The sequence below is a fragment of the Neolamprologus brichardi genome, chromosome 13 (genome assembly GCF_056152115.1).
Source record: "Neolamprologus brichardi isolate AB-2024 chromosome 13, ASM5615211v1, whole genome shotgun sequence".
In the NCBI taxonomy this organism is placed as follows: domain Eukaryota; kingdom Metazoa; phylum Chordata; class Actinopteri; order Cichliformes; family Cichlidae; genus Neolamprologus; species Neolamprologus brichardi.
In genome coordinates this window covers 27,514,441-27,536,017 of record NC_142116.1, presented here as the reverse complement: position 1 = coordinate 27,536,017, position 21,577 = coordinate 27,514,441, and the positions used below count along the sequence as shown (strand labels likewise).

Genomic DNA, 21,577 nt, shown 5'->3' with positions numbered 1-21,577 from the left:
AGTTAAAGAAAATAGGTGGTAGATCGAAATAATTTTATGAAGCCTCAAAATGTTCATTATGTCGATTTGTAAAATGATTTTGTCTCTTTGACTCCTTCATGGTGTCCCACGGGTCCACATATCAAGTCCTTTTTATCTTGGAGAAACTGGGATTGACAAGCACAGCATGAGAAACACAACCTGCGCTGTCTCTTCTCCAGGTGTCTCAGTGTGAGCTGGGTTAATTCTCAGCGGACGCTGACGCGCACAAGGTCTCTCTCGCTCTCCCTCCCTCCCGCTCTCCCCCTCTCTCTTTCTCTCCCTCCCGAGGTTCCCTCCTCTATCCCGTTTCCCCTCCTCTGCACCTGCTCCTCCCCTCCTGCCTTATTATCCTCAGACTCGGAGCAGCGCTCCTTCGTCCTCGCCAAGTGATGCTCCTCGTCTGCCCGCATCACCTACATCACTGGTTTATCACAGTCCTGCTCCGGCTCGTTTTGTTTTTTCTTTTCTCTACTGAAAACAAGCACTGAAGAACGAGTGATGGGAATTTAACCAGGCTTCCGTGAGAGAGCAAGAGAGCTGGAGGAGGGTAGGAGGACGAAGAAGCACGCAAGTCCCATCAGAGAGAAGAGGAGGGGGAAGAGGAGGAGTAGTGGGGCACCGGAGAGACGGTCCCGCCGGGACAGGGGGGAGAGCGGCGGAGGATTGTGTGCTTTACATAGTTTGCAATGGACTCAACACGCTGCTGTGTGCGGGCGGGTTGTTGGGAATCAGCTCAGTGGATGTAAGGGAAGAGCTTCTTGGAGTTGCGGTCGGCCGTTCTTCGCCTTTCCGTTTGCGATGGAGTGAGAAAGACCGCGCGCACGGCAACTTCATACCAGCCATGAAATCTGTGTTTTTCAGCCGTTTCTTCATCCTGCTGCCCTGGGTCCTCATCGTCATCATTATGATTGATATCGACAGTAAAAGAACGATCCGGGCTCCAGCAGCCGGTCGGACCGGCAAGACGCAGCGAGCCGTCCGAAACGGCGCACCGGGGATTGGTGGCTCTCAGAACCAGTCCGCCCTGCCGATTATCTACGCCATCACTCCCACTTACAACCGTCCTGTGCAGAAAGCGGAGCTCACCCGACTGTCCCACGCCTTCCGTCAGGTGCCCCGCTTCCACTGGATCGTAGTGGAGGACTCGACTGCGCGCACGGAGCTGGTTGCGCGGTTCTTGGCCCGGTGCGGGGTGCCGTATACCCACCTACATGTGTTCACTCCCCGGAGGTTCAAGCGCGCCGGGATGCCACGCGCCACCGAACAGAGGAATGCGGCTCTGACTTGGCTCCGGCAGCACCGGAGCAGGCGGGACTCCGGTGTGGTTTTCTTCGCGGATGATGACAACACGTACAGCCTGGAGCTGTTTGAGGAGGTAATGCCTTGCCTTTGTTGTCACTTTGCGTCATAGTTATATTTCATCACAAGAGTATCGTGAGTGTGGAGTGGGTCTGCAGAAGTGTGGAGTAGCATCTCTGACTTTTCTCCACTAAAATCTGTCGTTTTACGTTTGCGCATGACAACAACATCCACACAGGTCTATCTCCGTAATATAAACTTTTAAATACTACGTAACTACTGCGTTGCTTTGTCACCTGATATCTGTGTATTACCTAGGTTTGATGTGAGCTCCTTTACTCAGTACATCTTCACTCTCAGGGTAAAAATCCGACTGTCTTTGCGCCAAGCCCTGAAAGGTCACAGGAATTCCCCCTAGTGGTGTTACTGCAAAGAAATTCAATCCTTCACAAATAGAAGTCCCCCAGTTGTCTGTGTAGGTTCTCAGTCATCCTTGGAAAGAAAAGCAACTTCAGTGAAGAAGCTTCTCGGATGAGAGGTGAAACACCTTCAGGAAACTTAAAGAAGTCCTGTCGCTTTTCTTTTCAAGCTCTTTAAATCCTCCAGTTCTTCATGTTGACAGGATCCCACTGGTAAACACCCTGCCTGGGCTTCAGACCCCAGCCTTCCTCAGTCTTAGATAAAATGGTAAAACTGCTCTGGTTTTAAGCGATTGTGTCCAAAATGAGAGAGACTTTACCAAATGATGAAAATGAACGAGATGAAAAGAAAGGAGTAAAGACAAGGATGGGAAGACGGAGAGCTGAGAAGAATGAATGGAGACTGGGGTGCTGCAGTCTTCTGTCTGTTAGCCCTGAATTAATTTAGTTAGCACTGGATTTTTTGGAGCTCTTTGAGAGTTATTTTGAATTTCAGGAAGGTGTACTTTTATAATTACTTAGATGGATATCAACATTAAATATTTCATATAAAATGTAAAATGCTCTGAGGCAATATTTCCCCTAATAAGAGGCACTGAAAATCAAACTGCACTGACTAGATGTGGACTGCGAAGCAGACCTAATGATATGCCAGTATTGACCTTCTCGACTAGTAAAGTGACACCTCCATACAGAACGTCTACATCCCAGAGTGTGCTGATGCATGACTGTTGTTTGTATCTTTGGGAGTTTCTTTTAACAGGCATGCTTAAAGTGAAGCCTGGGTGTATTCCTTTAGCAAAGTGCGTAGGTAATGAAGACAAAAACAACAGAAGCATAATAAGCAACAAAACAGTCCTCTCATAAATGAGAGTCTGGAAGAATGCCTCTAATTGCCCCTCTCACTGATTACTGCCCATCACTGATAACTGACTGCAAATCTAAAAGTACTTTAGTTTGTACCAGTAATGAAATTTTAGAAGGCAGAGCATTGTGAAGTAAATTCAGAATAGTGCAACTCTATATACACGTATGCATTTGTATATTGATTTTCTCTATCTGAACATTTCCTGGCACGCTGCAGAATTAAAAAAAAAACAAATGTATGTTTACTTAGAAAGCCTTTTCCTGTATCCATCACTACCACTGCCCGTCACAATTTCCTAAAGCCCTTCATGTAGTTCTAAATTGCTTTTTTCTGTGGCAAACAGTCCAAGCTCCAAAAGCACACAATTTGCAATGATGTAAAATCTATTAAAAACAAACAAATATTCACATTTCAGATCCAAGCAACAGTTAATTTTTGCTCAATAAATTACTTAGTGAAGGTTAATAAATTAGTAAAAATATTTGTAGAGTAATTTTCTGTAATTTGTGCTCATTATTTACACCATACAGAATTTAAATAAAATAAATAAACAGAAAAAAAACTAGAACTGCAAACACATCGAGAAATATCCTCATTTCTAAACAATATATTGTTATAAGTGCAGAAGTCAGTCCTATTTAATTGAAATTCGAACCTGACTAATACCAATGCCAAAATATGGTGATTTAAAAATCCAATGTGCCATATATATATATGTATATATATATATATATGTGTGTGTGTGTGTGTGTGTGTGTGTGTGTGTGTGTTCTTTCATAGACAGGAAACAAACAGATTATTTGTTATGTATACTTATTCACTTGTTCACTTGCTCTGCCCATCTCTCTTGGAACAACTGATTGTTGTCTGTGGGAATCTGACTGTGTTTTCCGAACAGGGACGTGGTAGAGTGTCCCCTAGTGGACAAAATATGCAATGTTTCTTCTTCATTATTTATTTTTTATTTATTGAAATCGTTCAAATGCCGATACAGTAGAGCAGCTGACATCTGTAAATCATAAATTACAGTTAAACTACTGATTCAAAGTGCACATATTTGCATACAGAGCAGCACTGAAAAAGGTGAAAGGCTAACATTGTAGATTAGAGGAACAAGGACAAGAGTGAGTGGTTGACTTATTGATCTATTGGACACTCACAGTGCTAACACAGTCTTCAAACTGATGGACCTAACCAGCAGGTATGCAAAGGTTCAGGTACAGACTTATTTCAGAAGAGCAGTGACGTGATTAGGCTTCCTTCTTTAGACGATTGTCCAAATAAGTTCACCATCCAAGACATAAACATAAAACACTAAACATAAACATTGTTTGAATGTTCAAAGGGCCAATAAATCCAATACAGCAGAAGTAATTATTTACATCACTTAAGAGCATAGAAATTCTAATATAACAACAATAACATGCTGACTTTAGAAAGCACTCCCCTCTGTTGCTTACTCAATGGTGCACTTGGGCAAAAATCCACACCATCCTGAGCCCAGAGTACCAAAGTACAGCCTCCTCTGAGTCTCAGTGCTGTATTCGCTGACTTTGGCGGAGTGTAAAGGCCATCCATTTGATTTGTTGATAGCACATTGTCTTCTCTCTGTCCTCCTTCCTGTTTCATTTCCCAGTCCTCTGTGCAGTTAATGGCCTGTCATAGAGAGATAATAGGCTGTCATACAGCAGTAATAACCTGCAGAAACTGTCCGCAGCTTTAGACTGATGACAGTAACTTTGCTCAGTGGGTGGCAATTTCACATTAGGAAACCTTACATCATTTCAAGAACAAAAATGATTCATGCAACTGAAAAACATTATTTCACTATAAACCTTCAGAAAAATATATCCACTGTGAGATTTTAATGTCATGGCAGGCATGCTTCTGTAAATCTAGGTATTAAAGGGTGAATTTAGATGGGCTTAAGCCTTTCATTATACAAGACAACCTTATGGCTAGAAAGCAATCTCTTCGTAGTGTGACTACACAAAAGTTATAGTCTTCATCTTGTTTTATTTCCCCCACAGTTATGTATGCTAATACTAAAACTGGATCCTTGATCACTTGTCATCAATAGTTAATTTCACACACCTGCCTCATAAGGATAGATAGAAAATGGGCAGTCAGGGTGTATCTTGTAGTGTTAGAGGTACAGCTGCTTGTCACTGGGCCCTAATGTACAGCTGCTGTATCCTTTGCAATTTTCTACAATTTAGAAAATGCTGTAAATAGTTTCTGATGTGTGCCATTCATCAGAACGTAGGTGAACAACACAAAAACAAAAATGGTATGTTCTGACAGCAAAGTGTTAGGGGCATCAGCAATGATGACTAACACCTCACAGGGTTAAAAATGTGCTAAATTAGATACAGGGTGCCTATTGATGTATTGTATATCATTATTCATTCACACAGTTGGAAATGAACTGTTTCAAATCTCTATCTTTCCTCACTGGTAACAGAAGGAAAGGACAATTTAAACCCATCCTTTGCTGTGAGACATTGGGACTAACTTCTGTTTCCATCTTTCAAAAGGCAAACAGGTTTTTGGTAACAACTGGCCCTTTTTATTTTATCCCTACTTCCAAGCGTGTCTATGCTACATTTTTCATTGTTGTTGGTCAAATATTATCAAGACATACACATTGATTAGGACGTCACTTTATGTTTTGTTTATCTTTCCTGGAGGACAAACTATGTAATGGGCACATGTCTGGAATAAGCTAATATTTGGCCTGACAAATATAGGCGATTTATTAGCTGAGCTACTTAACAGCAGTGGCTGAGTGATTACAGTGAGCAGTTACCTTTCATTATAGATAAGTAAATATTATAGATAAGCCATGGAATTAATGTACTATACTTAGAGTGAAGAAAATCCAAACTTAATGCATTTTTGAATGAACAAAACTAGACTGAAAAGTGAGAAAAAAAGTAAAAGTATTGCTGTTCTCGTGTCTTTCTTTAAGAATTCAAATTTAACAGCCTCTGCTAAAAATGACATTTTAAAAGCAAATAATGATTTTCATTGTATGACTTTGTGTATTAACCCACCCACTTATGCACCAGCTCCACAGAGTAGAGGCAATTTTAACATGGAGATGAAATCCTTCAAGCTGGTGTAAGCTGCAGTACAATTATGTAACTGATCATTTATATAATTTATGGTTACTGCTGGATATATTCAGGCTGAATATATAAACCTCATTCAGTATTTTGAGATTAGCCTCTAAACTTGACCATTTTGCATGTGGCTAAAACAAACCCTCCTAACCTCCTCCTAACTTTCCATGCTAGCTCTTTAGCTAGCTCATAGGCGTGCCATGAGGAAATGATCAGGTGTGCCATGGAAGATTATCTGGTTCCACCTGATTAGTACTCTAAGCCCCTGGCATGAGTAACGGGCAGAACAATTACATTCTCTTCCACTAGAGGGCAGTGCAACTACTTGCTCTAATTAAATGGGTTGCCAACTGCCAGTAAAACAGAAGAAGAAGAAGAAGAAGCAGCGAGATAATAGTCACGATGCAGCGCCTAATAGCAATAGATAAATATCTGAAAAGAAAAAGTAGTCAGTCTGAAAATTCCAAGCCAGATGAAGGCCCTAGAATGAGTAGTGCTCAAAATGACATTTTTGTTTGGTGGTGTGCGCGTGATTTTTCTAAAGTGAAGTATGTGCCGTGGCTCCAAAAGGTTGGGCAACACTGCTTCAGAGAAGCTGAAACAGACATACAAAGACAAAATTAGATATACACATAATCAAGGTTCAGGCCATTACGCACTGAATGTGTTGCGTAAAAACGACATGAAATTCAGAATTTTCCAGATGTGAACATGCCAGGTAAACTATATAGACACTGAATACATTGCAAAAAATTTGTCCCTCAAAAACACACTGAACAAAATGGAGTTGATATCAAGCGATGGTGAGCTAGTCCTGATTTTACTAAACCAAAAACGGGAGAAACTGAGATTCTGGGTTCATCCCGTTCTCAATAGAAGACAGCTGCAGGGAGAATTTCATGGTTTAATCCAGGAGTTGAAGCTGTATCATGGCTGCTTTCGTACATATTTGAGAATGTCGGTACGGCAGTTTGAGTGCTTGTTGAAAGAGTTGGGACCACATCTGAGGAAGAGAGAAATCATTTCAGAGAGGCGATTGTGATACAACAAATGTTCCTCCATGCTGAACTCTGTGGTTGTTTCACCGCTAGACAGCGTTGTGGTTGATGAGATGTGCTTATACACACCTGAAACATCTACAAAATCAACTTGATCAAAAAAAAAAAGAAATGGCGCAAATTCTTCCTCCTTATTCTGCTTAATCCCCACAAAATATTTGCATGGATTTTATGCCTCTGGTCTATAAATGTGTAAGTATGAATTAGGAGTTAGTGTTGGGGTTGTCACTGATGACAACTTGATTTAAGAGGCAAAAAGTACGGCATTTCCTGACCTACAGTTGTGCAGTGAACAACTGCTGGGGGAAAATCAGCCTCATTGGGCGCTGATTACATGAAAATAACGTCCAGGCTGTTATCCTAAAAAAAGCAGGCTACAAACTGTTGCAGAGTAATGAGCGAAATGTGTTACCCCAAACCTGTTCTCCTCCCCCCTTATGAAAAATACATTGGTACCAAGCAAATGTTTAACAGGCCTCCAAAGTGTTTCCCATCTTTCTCCGGCATCACAGTCAAAGCGACAAGTCAGGTGGAAAAGCATACCATTAAGTCGAGAGCTAAAGGGTGTATTCTTCATTTCTGCACATTAGTCAGGCCTCAGTTTGGCACGGTTTATTATTGCACATGACACGTTCCGGCTCAGTCGCCTCCCAGCACTCAATAGACTGGCAGAAAATGCAAGACTCTGCATTTAATGCCTCCCATACAATTATGGCTTGATTGGCCCTTACCACAGAAGCCTGTTGGTTTCTTCAGGTGATTTTGCATTTTTAGAAATCAGTGTGCTGTCGTCATGGGAACGTCATCTTTCCAGACCATATTTCTTTAGTTTGAATCGCACAGATTTTTGTCTTTCAAAAATATCAGAACTTTCAGGTAACTTCTCGTGAGGACAGACAAGCTTGTAAATTGCACATAAACACATTTATACCCACCATAATGGAATTGTTATAGGGTCAGAAAATCTGTAAGGGATTTGAGGATTTGTTGATGGTTTGGGAGTTATTTTAGGAAACTAGTATGTCCCATTGTACAATGGTAGGATCACTCTGGTTGAGGGAAAATCAAGAGGGGCCAAGGGGATTTTAATTTGGCTATCCATTAATGAGAAGTAGCACTGTACTGCACTCAACAAATTGATATGTGAGATCTGGGATGGCACTGACATTGCTAAAAGGATGTCCAATCATAGAATCCGCTTGGTTTTAAGTCCTACCTTGTTCTTTGGAAATTTCCTCTTGACTCATAAAGTAATCAGTTTAATGTTAAATGTTTCCACTGCGAAAGGCTTTCTGCGTTTTGCAGGATTTTTCTAGAGCCTTGGAAATAAAACTGGCAGAGGCACAGGCCAGAAATCAAGGTAATATGATCAAGCCTTGTTGATGACATAAACCCAAACCCTGTGTTTTAGTCGACAACAGAAAGAACTTTTGTTTTAAAAAGGTGTTGAGGTTGACCAAATCTGTATTATCCTTTAAAAGCATGCTCGTAATATTAATATGTAAATTGTTTATTTAAACATACTCACTAATAAATCCAGTATTTTAAGCCTAACACCTTCTTTCTCTGGGTGAGTTTCTTGGCGCACAGACCGTCAGCATTAGCTGCGTAACAAGCAATCAGGAAAATTAAGCTGTGCCATTTATTTTTTTTCCTCCACTCTCCATTCCTGAAAAGCTGACTCTGGGGATGGAGGCTTTTTCAGCTGACGGCAGTATGGCAGAGCTGTTTGATTCAGCTGCAGCAACCTGTCAGCCAAGCAAGACTTTCGTCAGACCTGTTTTGAATAATTGAACTCCCCCGGCCCCGAGAGCTCCATAGCATTCACAGCAACTATTTTCTGGAGCAGCTACTGTAGGAAACAGTGCTGAAGTGTGACTCAGGAACACCTTTCATGGATGGTTCCATACCCGGGTTTAGTAGTTCTGTGGATGGAAGATTTTTTGAGTTTTGAATCAGATGGTTCATTCTCTAAATACTTTTAATTTATTTGAAATCTCATCTTTAAATGATTCCAGATTGTCTTTATACTTTGATGTGGTATTGGTTTTCCTTCTCGCACACGTTTTACATCCCACTGGGGAGTCAGTTTGATGGTCAGTAATGATGTTTTCACTGGAAACATTCCAAAGACACACATATATAAACATCCAATCTGATCACACAGCAGACTCCAGCCTGAGAGCGGCAAGCTGATGAGGAGGCAGCACAAAGAGAAACTGGTGGGATAAAGGAACCAGAGGGAAATGGGAAATTCAATTTCCTCTAACCCATATGAGCAATTATCATAATTACATAGTGTAGTGGGAGAAGCGAGGGGTGGCAGGGTTGTAATGTCAGGGAAGTGAAGCAGAAAGGAGACAAACCCTGCAGAGAGAAATTGTCCGTGGTAGGGTCGGTGAGAGGATAAGGAGGGTGGAGGGAGGAAGGTGGTGGAAAAGCTGAAGGCTTTTAAGGGCAAATGTAAGTGTAAAAAAAGTGTTATGCACCAGCTCTCTGCTTATTTCCACTGCCTTTTTTATATGAATTGTCAGTTTGACGAAACACCCTCCCCGTGCTCTCTACTCCCTCATCAAATCTCCTGCATTCTCTTATTCACCAGGGTGTGTAACAATGACTGGGATGCATCCACGCTGAACAGAAGCTGTTTTATTTGGAGATAAATATTTTTCTATGATTTCATAGTTTCATCATAGTTTAGAATATATCTACTGGTAATATTGTATAATGTCACAGAAATATTGAAATTGAATTTTGGTTAGCAAAGACTGATGTGATGGTTTTTTTTAGCACCTGTATGTGAGGATGTTGGCAACAGTGGGATGTTTGATGATGCGTTGTATTGTTGCAGTCATGGAGGTTCGTGGATAATTTTATCTGCTAATTCAACATATTGATCACTGGCTGGTGTCCTTCCCTCAGGATGTGTTCAACATTAGAAGGAGCGTTGAAGGACATAGTCCAAGCTTTTGGAAAGTAGGCTTATTTGCATTCTTTCAGAGAAACATCCGTCTGATTTATTTGTGTTAACACCAGTGTTGGGACTAACGCGTTATTAAGTAACGCGTTACAGTAACTACGTTATTATTCAATTCAATTCAATTCAATTTTATTTATATAGCGCCAAATCACAACAAAAGTCGCCTCAAGGCGCTTCATAGATACAGAGAAAAACCCAACAATCATATGACCCCCTATGAGCAAGCACTTTGGCGACAGTGGGAAGGAAAAACTCCCTTTTAACAGGAAGAAACCTCCGGCAGAACCAGGCTCAGGGAGGGGCGGCCATCTGCTGCGACCGGTTGGGGTGAGAGAAGGAAGACAGGATAAAAGACATGCTGTGGAAGAGAGACAGAGATTAATAACAGATATGATTCAACACAGAGAGGTCTGTTAATACATAGAGAGCGAGAAAGGTGACTGGAAAGGAAAAACTCAATGCATCATGGGAATCCCCCGGCAGCCTACATCTATTGCAGCATAACTAAGGGAGGATTCAGGGTCACCTGGTCCAGCCCTAACTATATGCTTTAGCAAAAAGGAAAGTTTTAAGCCTAATCTTAAAAGTAGAGATAGTGTCTGTCTCCCGAATCCAAACTGGAAGCTGGTTCCACAGAAGAGGGGCCTGAAAACTGAAGGCTCTCCCTCCCATTCTACTTTTAAATACTCTAGGAACAACAAGTAGGCCTGCAGAGCGAGAGCGAAGTGCTCTAATAGGGTGATATGGTACTACAAGGTCATTAAGATAAGATGGGGCCTGATTATTTAAGACCTTGTATATGAGGAGCAGGATTTTGAATTCAATTCTGGATTTAACAGGAAGCCAATGAAGGGAAGCCAAAACAGGAGAAATATGCTCTCTCTTTCTAGTCCCTGTCAGTACTCTTGCTGCAGCATTTTGGATTAGCTGAAGGCTTTTCAGTGAGTTTTTTGGACATCCTGATAATAATGAATTACAGTAGTCCAGCCTGGAAGTAATAAATGCATGAACTAGTTTTTCAGCGTCACTCTGAGACAGGATATTTCTAATTTTAGAGATGTTGCGCAAATGGAAGAACGCAGTCTTACATATTTGTTTAATATGTGCGTTGAAGGACATATCCTGGTCAAAAATGACTCCAAGGTTCCTCACAGTGTTACTGGAGGCCAAGGTAATGCCATCCAGAGTAAGAATCTGGTTAGATACCATATTTCTAAGCTTTTCAGCGCCGAGTACAATGACCTCAGTTTTATCTGAGTTAAGAAGCAGAAAGTTAGTGGCCATCCAAGTCTTTATGTCTTTAAGACATTCCTGCAGTTTAACTAATTGGTGTGTGTTATCTGGCTTCATGGACAGATAGAGCTGGGTGTCATCTGCATAGCAGTGAAAATGTATGCTATGTCTTCTAATGATGCTGCCTAGGGGAAGCATGTATAATGTAAACAGAATTGGTCCTAGCACTGAACCCTGTGGAACTTATTATGGTAACGAGCACGGTAACTAGTTATTATGCCAAAATCAGGAATGCGTTAGTCGTTACTGGGATTTAGATAGGCTCGTTACTCGTTACTTCGTGTGGTGGCTATTGCGGAGCTTCCACAGATTTAGTAACATTAGCAAGTGGTGGAAGCCAGCAAGTGGATGAGGGAAAGGGGAGGCAAGAGGAGAGACCCAAGGTGGCCGCTGGTCCGAGTGTCAGGTGAACTGAACTTCAGGTAAGAAGTTATGACCTGCAGTCTATCTGGGTCAGATATAAACCAAGTTTAGGTGGAGTTTATTTTCGTTATTCTGACTTTTTCCGTACTGCGTACTAGCTAGCATGACGGAGTTTCTATACAGCTGGGTGGGTGCTATGATGTTACTGATGTTGAACTTTATTTTGTTTTTTGTTAATTTCTAGTATCAGCTGATGTTTGCTGGAGCCACAGCTGTAAAGCTGCTGGTCATGATATCGGTTTGGTTATCTGGTGAGAGGGAAACATGAAGATGAAACCAGGAGATGTCCTTACTGAATCATCAGAGCTGAACAGGTGATGGAGAAACAGGTTTACCTTTTAGGTGACATGAATGAGTTGAAGTTATGAACTGTTTCTGAGAGACAAATAACACCAGGATCCTTTTTCTACATAGCTGACAGCTGGTAACTGTGCAGGGGCGGATCTAGCAAAGTGTTGCCAGGGGGCCAGGTAGAGCATTAACTGGGAGAGGGTGGGCACAAAGAAACACTTTTCTTTCTTATTCTCATTTAAAATGTCTAGCTTTTAAAAAAATAATTATCTGAATCTAACAACAAACGATTGATAGATTGATGCATATATACCATCAAAACAGTGTACATCACTGTCACAACAGCGTTTGTTTTCATTCAAAGGCTTTATGATTTTTCCTATAATGGCGGGCCTCTAGAGTTCTGAGTACAATCGAAAGCACCACAACTGCAGTTTTTGTGTTGGATGTAAAAAGCGCACCTGACGCTGTGACGTAGGCTAGAATCATGGTAGCGGTCAACGACGGTCCAGGCGTGGGATTTCTCTCATGGAAATATGCACATTATTTTTTTCTTTCTATTGGTAGGTGGCACAGTGCACTTGTGGCAAGTAAGCAAACTAGAAGACTGGCAATCTTGCTGAGTAAAACCAAAGTTACTTTACGAAAGTCTTTGCCATGAGGCGAGTTCACACTGAGCAGCGCAGACAGAGGCCAGTACACATTCATGCAACTGAAAATGTTTGCACTTCAGGGAAAAATCTGTGTCATGGTGTGTATGCTGTGTATTCTGTGATAGTCTCTCCATTCTGATGCAAGCGACAAGCAGCAGGACGTGCTTATTGACGCTGTTTGAAGGCAGCTGGAGTTGTGTGTTCAACTTTGGTTTTCTATAGAGACGGAAAAAAGAGGGAAAGAAAGCAAAATTGTAGGAATTCAAATGAAGTTGTGAAAATATATTCTTGTAACTTTGGTTACTTTTGTTTCCATCTGTTGGTTGAACTGTTTGCTCTGAACAAGGGCAAATATTTGTTGTTTCCAATGCAAGTAACAAGGTGAAACACACCATTAGTCACTAATTGTTGACTTAAGGCTTAACAAACGACTACGTATAAGGTGTTAGAGATTCCTGTTACCTCCTGTGTTACATGGTTAACTTATGTGAACACTGTCACAGAGATTTCCTTCCAGTAGGGCTGTTCAATATAACGATATATATCTGATGACGATATAAAAACGTCTATCATTTCATTTTACGCTATCATTTGTTTCGTGGTGTCGCAAAATAAACTGTTTACAGCAATATTTTTTCATCGTTTTGGACATATGGCTATATTAATTTCTTAAAGTTCTCTCTTTCTCTTATATTTTATATAACCACACTACAGACGGACAAGCGCCTGTTTTTATGCGTTGTGGTTAGCAACAACGACGGTAACAGCATAGCGTGTCCGCTTGTTTATGTTCCACATAAACCTTTCACAATAAAGCTCAAGATCCTGTTGAGACTTTTCAAAAATAAACTGAATCACATGAAAGAGCAGATTATTTATGGATGAGAATTAAAAAAGAGCCGCCAGGTGCTAAAAAATAGACCTTAGACTCAAACGTTAGAACAGGCTTTTCCCCGCAGCACGCCGTGTAATAAATACTCACAAAGAAAACGGCGGCCGTTACAACTTATGTCTAAAAATGTATAGTTTCATGCATCTGTTAAAACACTCGACTCCAGCTACATGACGCGCAGCTGGAAACACTTCCCGCAAGACCAGCTGCCCGAGATTCACAGAATTTACAGAAAATGTTACATTTTTGTGATTTATATCGTTATCGGACGATAGAATTCTTATATCGGGATATGAGATTTTGTTCATAACGCACAGCCCTACCTTCCAGTGTTAACGACATGGTGTAATTTAACTAGTGTGTTTATCCATTAGCAAGGCAGCTCAAAATGCCTTCTGTAGAATGAGAAACGATGGCTTTGAGAGTCCCAAACAGGAGGTAATATATCTTTGTTTCTTACACTCTGACAAGTGAAAATATTTTCTGTCTTTCATTTTATTATAGAATAATATTAAAGGTAGAGTAAGTAAACTTTAGGTTATTTAATAGAAGAAATTACAATGATTAGTGTGTAATTCTGTTAATTCTGTTACCATCTTGGACATTACTGTCATACCTAATCATGTTTTACGTATGTGGCTAGAGACCGGCCACATACGTACTATACCTTATAAGTTACTTGTAATTTAAAGATCACAAATACCACTTCCAACTGTATATAACCGTTTAACATTTGTACATGTATATTTTCTTGATCATATTCTCATTATGGGTTTTTCCTCCACCACTGCTCTCTTTCCTCCCTAACGTCCACCTCATCCTCGTCCTCCTCACCTCAGGCCTCATCTCTCAAAATGAAGTCAGGTCTCTCACACTAGCAAACGTGCACAAACATGCTTATCCCCAATATTGTTGTAGGTACTTATCATCAGCAGATTAAACTGATAAAACATGCGACCCCTCTGGACAGCTGAGACAATGAGACAGCTAAACAACAACAACAGCTGGTTATAAGGTTACATTACGCTAGATAATATTAGGCTCGGGTGTCTGAGTGTATGAGAGTTAATTTGCTAAGGATCTGAGTCCTGCAATGTTAGAGCCGCTTAAAAAAAAAGCTCTCATTCAGGGACAAAATGGTCTTAAAAACATAAATAGTTTTTGTTGTGTGGGCTGATAATGTTGTCTTTGTTTCTGGATGGATTTAACCAGGATGAACAATTTCATAAAAACAAATATTCCGTTCATTACAGATGTGACGGATTGTTAACTGAACATTAACTGGGAGGGACAGGATGATCCAGAAAGTCAATGAGATATAATGCAGATTAGGAAACAGGAAGCATTCAAGGACTTACTGGTATTCACAGTCAACTGAGGAGGAAGCTTCGTCCCAGCTCTAGATTAATTATAAACAATTGCTAAGTTATATCAGTCAGTCTGACCCAGGGCAGCTGTGGCTACAACTGTAGCTGCCTCCACCAGTGTGTGAATGTGTGGATGACTGGGTGTGTAAAGCGCTTTGGGGTCATTTACCATTTACCATTTACCATATCAATATAAATTAAAACAAGTACACTCAAAGAGCTCAATACTCTATTACAATATGCTACGTCAGCCTGTTATAGCATCAGTGTAACATCGTAGGACATCATATAGAAAAAAAGTGTTGTACAGTTCTCTCCGAGCTCTTTCGTATGATATATTGCTCAATATAGTTTCTTGGAATTTTTTTTCCTGTCAACTTTGACCTTGGGTGCTAACAATGAAGGTCAAGGTCAGATACACACATATTTGGTGTGATCTGGACCAGAATTTCACCAAAATTAAATCAGCTCGAGCTGTTATTGGTATCTACTATCATACAAAATTTGAAAATGATATCTTGAATCCTGTGGATGCTAGACTGCTAACAGGCAAACCAACAAGCAAACAGCATTGATGACATAGTTCCTCCCTTTGGGGGAGAATAAAACCACTGGATTTACCATATTTTCCTTGCACACAGAATTATGATGTGCATACAGTAAATATACACTTACACTGATGCATTCGCATTTGACAGCAGATGTAGAGAGGTGCGAATATTCTCCTTTACGCGCACGCACCTTCAGCTCATCAGTTTTTGCCACATAAACCCATAAAGCCTTGAACCTGCACACATATCATGCACCATTGCATCAGTTTCATAGCCCATACTCAGCCCCTCTAATTCGAGTCATTCATTTTCTCCTACCTCATTTCTCCCCCTCCCTTTTCTCCGATTGCCTCTGCCGTGCATATTAATAACACACAGATAAAAATACGCTTGATTAAAATCGCAGCCGGCCCAGCCACCCCGGCACTCGTCGCTGCGCGTAAACAACACAATGATGGCTGGCTCCCTCCGGGCCAGGAGGCAGGAAACGAGAACATCCATAATGGATTTCATATACTTCATCATCCAGAGTCTCTTTGTGTGTACACACAATTCACTTCTCACCTATTTGTTTGCAGCAAGGGGAGTCAGAGTTGATTACCCAACCAAGCTCTGGTGCTCCCAGACAGAGTGTCCTGGCTGCAAGTCAAATGAAATGTGATTCTTCTCAGCACTGGATGTTTTACCCCCAGCTTTTCTTTTGTTTACTTGTAAATAGCATGCGTTTACTGACTGAGCTGGCGCCGCTGTAATTTGTCAGGACTTACAGGTTGTCGAGCGCTCGGCTGCATCTGAAATTATTTTTCATGTGATGAATTATTTGTTATCCCAGCGCGGCGTCTGCCCTCTGGTGAAGATATTCATGTTGATAATGAGATGGGAGCTTTCTTAACACATGACAGTGTCTGCCTGCGGGCTCCACTATACGGCCTGAACTGATGCAGGATATAGAACGAAGGCCTTCACAGATCTATCAGTGAAGCAAAGAGAGTGTGGAGGGTCAGAGCTTGTCACCAAGTGTTATCAGATGGAGGGGACGAAATGTCATTTTCCTTGAGTCATTTGCTTTTTTTCTTAATTCTATGCCCATATCTGTATTTGTACACATGGATTTATTTTTCTCCATTAGAGCATTAGATTGCACACCTGCAGGCCTGAACTAAAAGTCAGGTGACAACCAACTCAATAATAATACCAGCCATTCATGGCTGGACCCAGTTGACCCTTGATTTCCATGTGGGGCTGAGGTCCACCGCCTCATCTAGAATCCCAAACACAATGGTTATTTATCCTGAGGGCTTGTTGATTGTGGGGTAGTCTTATCACTTTGTTTCTGCTTAGAGTCAAAATTGGTCCAGAAAGACAACTGCACCTCAAAGAAAGTGTGTGTCAAGAAACTGGAAGTATTCCAGCAGTGGCTGCTTTCCACAGTCAGCTGAGGAAGAAACCCTTTGCTGCATGACCCTTAGGTCATTTAGCCAGACAATATTTCTCAAGAATCAACCAACCAAGGCAACCGACCTCTCTAGGATTAGATTTAGAACTTGGGTTATCTTACCCATCCATTTCTTATCCATTTGAGGTCCGAGTAATTATTGACCCAACCATAGCCCCATAACCCAGACACTAGGCAGTCAGAATAAGTCAATTTTTAAAAACTAGATTTTTCCCCAAGTCATGAAAATCAGGGAACAAGGAAGAGAAGACCATTTACCCTTTACCTTTTACCTAAAACCAAACTTTTGGTTGGTGTCTTTTTATTCTTTTTAAGGAAATTTTCATCTTCTTGGAACAGCAAATAAAAAAAAAAACACTTTAAGAGAAAACTTAAGGTGTTTCAAAAGTGACTGCCACACACATACTGAACATACTAAAACCAAGAAAGCATCCATCCGTCCATCCATCCATCCATCCATCCATCCATTCTTTCTCTTCTGCTTATCTAATTTAAGGTTTCTAAAAGCATCTGGTCTAATGTTGCTTGCACTTTTTGTTTTACATCACTGGTAATAATGTATTTGAGATGAAGATGATTTCTGTAAATCCCCATGCACATTTAGGGAACCTCATGCATATATGTGTGCTGGTTCAGTGAAGAAGATGTCAAATGTGGAAAGCTGTTTAGCAGTAGAAAAAAATAGTTTAAAGATTACAGGATGCATGCGGGCTGCATTACATTATATTCCATTCAAAGTTTTAAATAACTTTTTGTTTAATTCTTGTGTGAAGATGTGCTGCACCTCTCAATTGTTTATAAAATATATTTTGTGACTTTTATCCCCATATAATAGCTTGCAAGGCAGTTGCATACACTATTAAAGCAGAAAATATAGTTAGACAGACTTTATTTCACAGGACAAATCCATCTATCCAGCATTTCTTGTTTGTTTTTTATAAAGTGAGTTCCCCCTTCTCTTCTTAGTCTGTGCTCACCTGTCAGCTTTGACAGAAACATCTGTATTTGCAACCAGTTCTCATTTCCACAGGTCAAATGTTCCTGTTTTGTCAGAGCCACTGTCTCTCAGGGATACACACAACCTCCCCTTTAGGCTGCTGGAATAGCTCCAGTTTCCTGACCTGCTTTTGAACGTAGGTCGTGTCCAAATTCATGGGCTGCATCCTCCTGAGGCCGCATTTGTAGACCGATTACGTCACAGCGACGCGCCGAAGGCTGTCCAAATTCGTAGACTCCTCTGAATGCAGCCGACAAATGCGTCCTCCTTTTCCCCGAATTTGAAGGATGGGTCGGGTGTGTCCTTCGTGGCCTACCATATCCCAGAATTCATAGCGCGGCCCAGCCAAACTCCACTCCAAAACTACTAAGTTTTAAAATTAGTCTTACTAATCTTTCTGGGTAACAAAATAAACTTTTAACATATTTTCAGGCGAGAAAGTAGCTGTGTAAACATTAAATACAGTGGGGCAAAAATGTATTTAGTCAGCCACCGATTGTGCAAGTTTCCCCACTTAAAATGATGACAGAGGTCAGTAATTTGCACCAGAGGTACACTTCAACTGTGAGAGACAGAATGTGAAAAAAAAATCCATGAATTCACATGGTAGGATTTGTAAAGAATTTATTCGTAAATCAGGGTGGAAAATAAGTATTTGGTCAATAACAAAAATACAACTCAATACTTTGTAACATAACCTTTGTTGGCAATAACAGAGGTCAAACGTTTACTATAGGTCTTTACCAGGTTTGCACACACAGTAGCTGGTATTTTGGCCCATTCCTCCATGCAGATCTTCTCAAGAGCAGTGATGTTTTGGGGCTGTCGCCGAGCAACACGGACTTTCAACTCCCGCCACAGATTTTCTATGGGGTTGAGGTCTGGAGACTGGCTAGGCCACTCCAGGACTTTCAAATGCTTCTTACGGAGCCACTCCTTTGTTGCCCGGGCGGTGTGTTTTGGATCATTGTCATGTTGGAAGACCCAGCCTCGTTTCATCTTCAAAGTTCTCACTAATGGAAGGAGGTTTTGGCTCAAAATCTCACGATACTTGGCCCCATTCATTCTGTCCTTAACACGGATCAGTCGTCCTGTCCCCTTGGCAGAAAAACAGCCCCATAGCATGATGTTTCCACCCCCATGCTTCACAGTAGGTATGGTGTTCTTGGGATGCAACTCAGTATTCTTCTTCCTCCAAACACGACGAGTTGAGTTTATACCAAAAAGTTCTACTTTGGTTTCATCTGACCACATGACATTCTCCCAATCCTCTGCTGTACCATCCATGTCCTCTCTGGCAAACTTCAGACGGGCCTGGACATGCACTGGCTTCAGCAGCGGAACACGTCTGGCACTGCGGGATTTGATTCCCTGCCGTTGTAGTGTGTTACTGATGGTGACCTTTGTTACTTTGGTCCCAGCTCTCTGCAGGTCATTCACCAGGTCCCCCCGTGTGGTTCTGGGATCTTTGCTCACCGTTCTCATGATCATTTTGACCCCACGGGATGAGATCTTGCGTGGAGCCCCAGATCGAGGGAGATTATCAGTGGTCTTGTATGTCTTCCATTTTCTGATGATTGCTCCCACAGTTGATTTTTTCACACCAAGCTGCTTGCCTATTGTAGATTCACTCTTCCCAGTCTGGTGCAGGTCTACAATTCTTTTCCTGGTGTCCTTCGAAAGCTCTTTGGTCTTGGCCATGGCGGAGTTTGGAGTCTGACTGGTTGAGGCTGTGGACAGGTGTCTTTTATACAGATGATGAGGTCAAACAGGTGCTATTCATACAGGTAATGAGTGGGGGACAGAAAAGCTTCTTACAGAAGACGTTACAGGTCTGTGAGAGCCAGGGATTTTCCTTGTTTGAGGTGACCAAATACTTATTTTCCACCCTGATTTACGAATAAATTCTTTACAAATCCTACCATGTGAATTCATGGATTTTTTTTTCACATTCTGTCTCTCACAGTTGAAGTGTACCTCTGGTGCAAATTACTGACCTCTGTCATCATTTTAAGTGGGGGAACTTGCACAATCGGTGGCTGACTAAATACTTTTTTGCCCCACTATATCTGCTCGGTTTATCAAGATATCGCATATTTGCAAAAGTGCTTCGACGTTTTCGGAGACGTCTGTTACCCACCAGCTCAATAGTTAGTCGGGAGCTCGAGGGTCACTAGAGCCGCCGAGAACGGCACAACTCCCGGTACCTCATTTTCAGATCACTGCGGAGTTTCGCTACTCAGGTTAAACGTAATATATAAGTCACTTAGACAACCTAAAAATGTTATTGTTGGGCTTTTTTCAGTGTTTTGTTTGTTCGTGAGTAAATCGGTTTGGCTGAGATTAAAGTTATTAGATTAGATTAGATAAAATAAAACTTTATTAATCCCCCGGGTGGGTTCCTCTGGGATTTTCACACAGCTGAATAAATGTCAAACAGAAAACTGATTAAACAGAAGTGTGAGACGGTCGAGAATTTACGCCAGTGTCCTGTTATATTTTAGATAGCAAGGAGCAGACGGCCGAGTTCCCGGCCCACGTAGACCGCGAAGACCGGGTCCTCAGGAGGATGCAGCCCATGAATTTGGACACGACCTTTGTCTTCCTTAAGAAAAGCCTCTTTAAATATGCCACAGAAGCCAACAACACATAAAATATAAAAATGAAGAAAGAAGAAGCGTCTGTCTGAGAGTTGTGAGAAATCTGTTGCCTTATTCCTGCTTGTTATTTTCAAGTCAAGCCAAAGTGACCTTCATGTCACTGGGAAATGAACCACTGCTCACAGTGGGCAGCCAGCCACTGTTAACATGTTACTGCCTCCTCCACTGGCAGTTACAGCGTCTCAATGTACATTTTCAGCTGTGAGCCTTCCTGTCGATCCGTGAGCTGTCCATGGTGCTGAAACCCAAACTGTGTTTTTCGTTCCTCTGGGAACTTCCATTACAGATCCAGAAAAGTTGATGTTGTTATGAAACACCAACTCAAAATGATTTGTTTGTGTTTGTGAGGGGGAAGTGTTCAATGCCATCGTAGAGGTGAGAGAATTCCTGGCAAATAAAGGAGATTGTTGTGGTTGAATGGATTTGAAATGGAGCCTCCTTTAGGGCTGGTGCAAAGCTGTTGAACAAGGACGATACATACAGCTGAATTCCCTCAGTAAGGTTCAAAAATTGTTCTGATAGGTTTTAGGAAAAACATGGATGTTTTTCAGTGTGTACTGTCTCAAGACCGGCTGAAACAATAACACAGGGAGGAGATTTGACTCCATCTAAGGTCACTCTGTTCACACAAACCAACACACGGCTAAATTTGTGTGTTATTTAGGATTGTCACAAAATGAGATTTTCACTGTGCAGTGTTTAAGGTGATCGTTGACTTGGTCTAAAGTTGACTAAAATGAAGACTGTAAAAGTTTGAGAGTTGCTTCACACGGTTTAGAATCAAAACACAAGAATCAGAGCTTTTATGGCGTTTTCATGAGAAACAGGGAGCATGGGAGCTAGCATGTCTAACTAAGCTCGTCCCCCTTTCAGCACAACTTAAATAGTTCTGGTTGGACCTCGTCTTCTCGGCCAGAAAGAAAAGGTCACTGAGAAAAACTGTGATGAAAATCACTGGTCAACAAAATTAATACAAAATCTGTACAATAAGTACAATGACATCTTTTTTTAGGATGTTAGATGTTTTGCTTTAAATACTTTAATTGTTAATTGTCATAGTTTTCTTCATTGGTAGGAGGCATTTAGGAACCTCCAAAAGACAAACTGTGTTTGCCATGTTGGACTAAGGTGAAATCACCCAGAATATAAATGCCACAAATTTGGAACCAGCGGTCAGTTGTACCTAATCTGAGCTCCCCACAGTGAGATTACCCCTCTTGACAG

The 21,577-nt window shown here is 41.3% G+C and overlaps 1 protein-coding gene across 2 annotated transcripts in view; it reads left to right on the top strand.

Annotated features, from left to right (window-relative positions):
• Positions 1–254: 254 nt before the first annotated feature.
• b3gat2 (beta-1,3-glucuronyltransferase 2 (glucuronosyltransferase S)) overlaps positions 255–21,577 on the top strand; it is a 68,020-nt gene continuing 46,697 nt past the window's right edge. For both annotated transcript variants that reach the window (XR_015719929.1, XM_035915447.2), the window contains exon 1: positions 255–1,396. Coding sequence is in view for 1 of the 2 variants with exons in the window: in XM_035915447.2 (XP_035771340.1) it covers positions 863–1,396 (534 nt within the window). In the remaining variant the exon portion in view is untranslated. The remainder of the gene's footprint in view (positions 1,397–21,577) is intronic.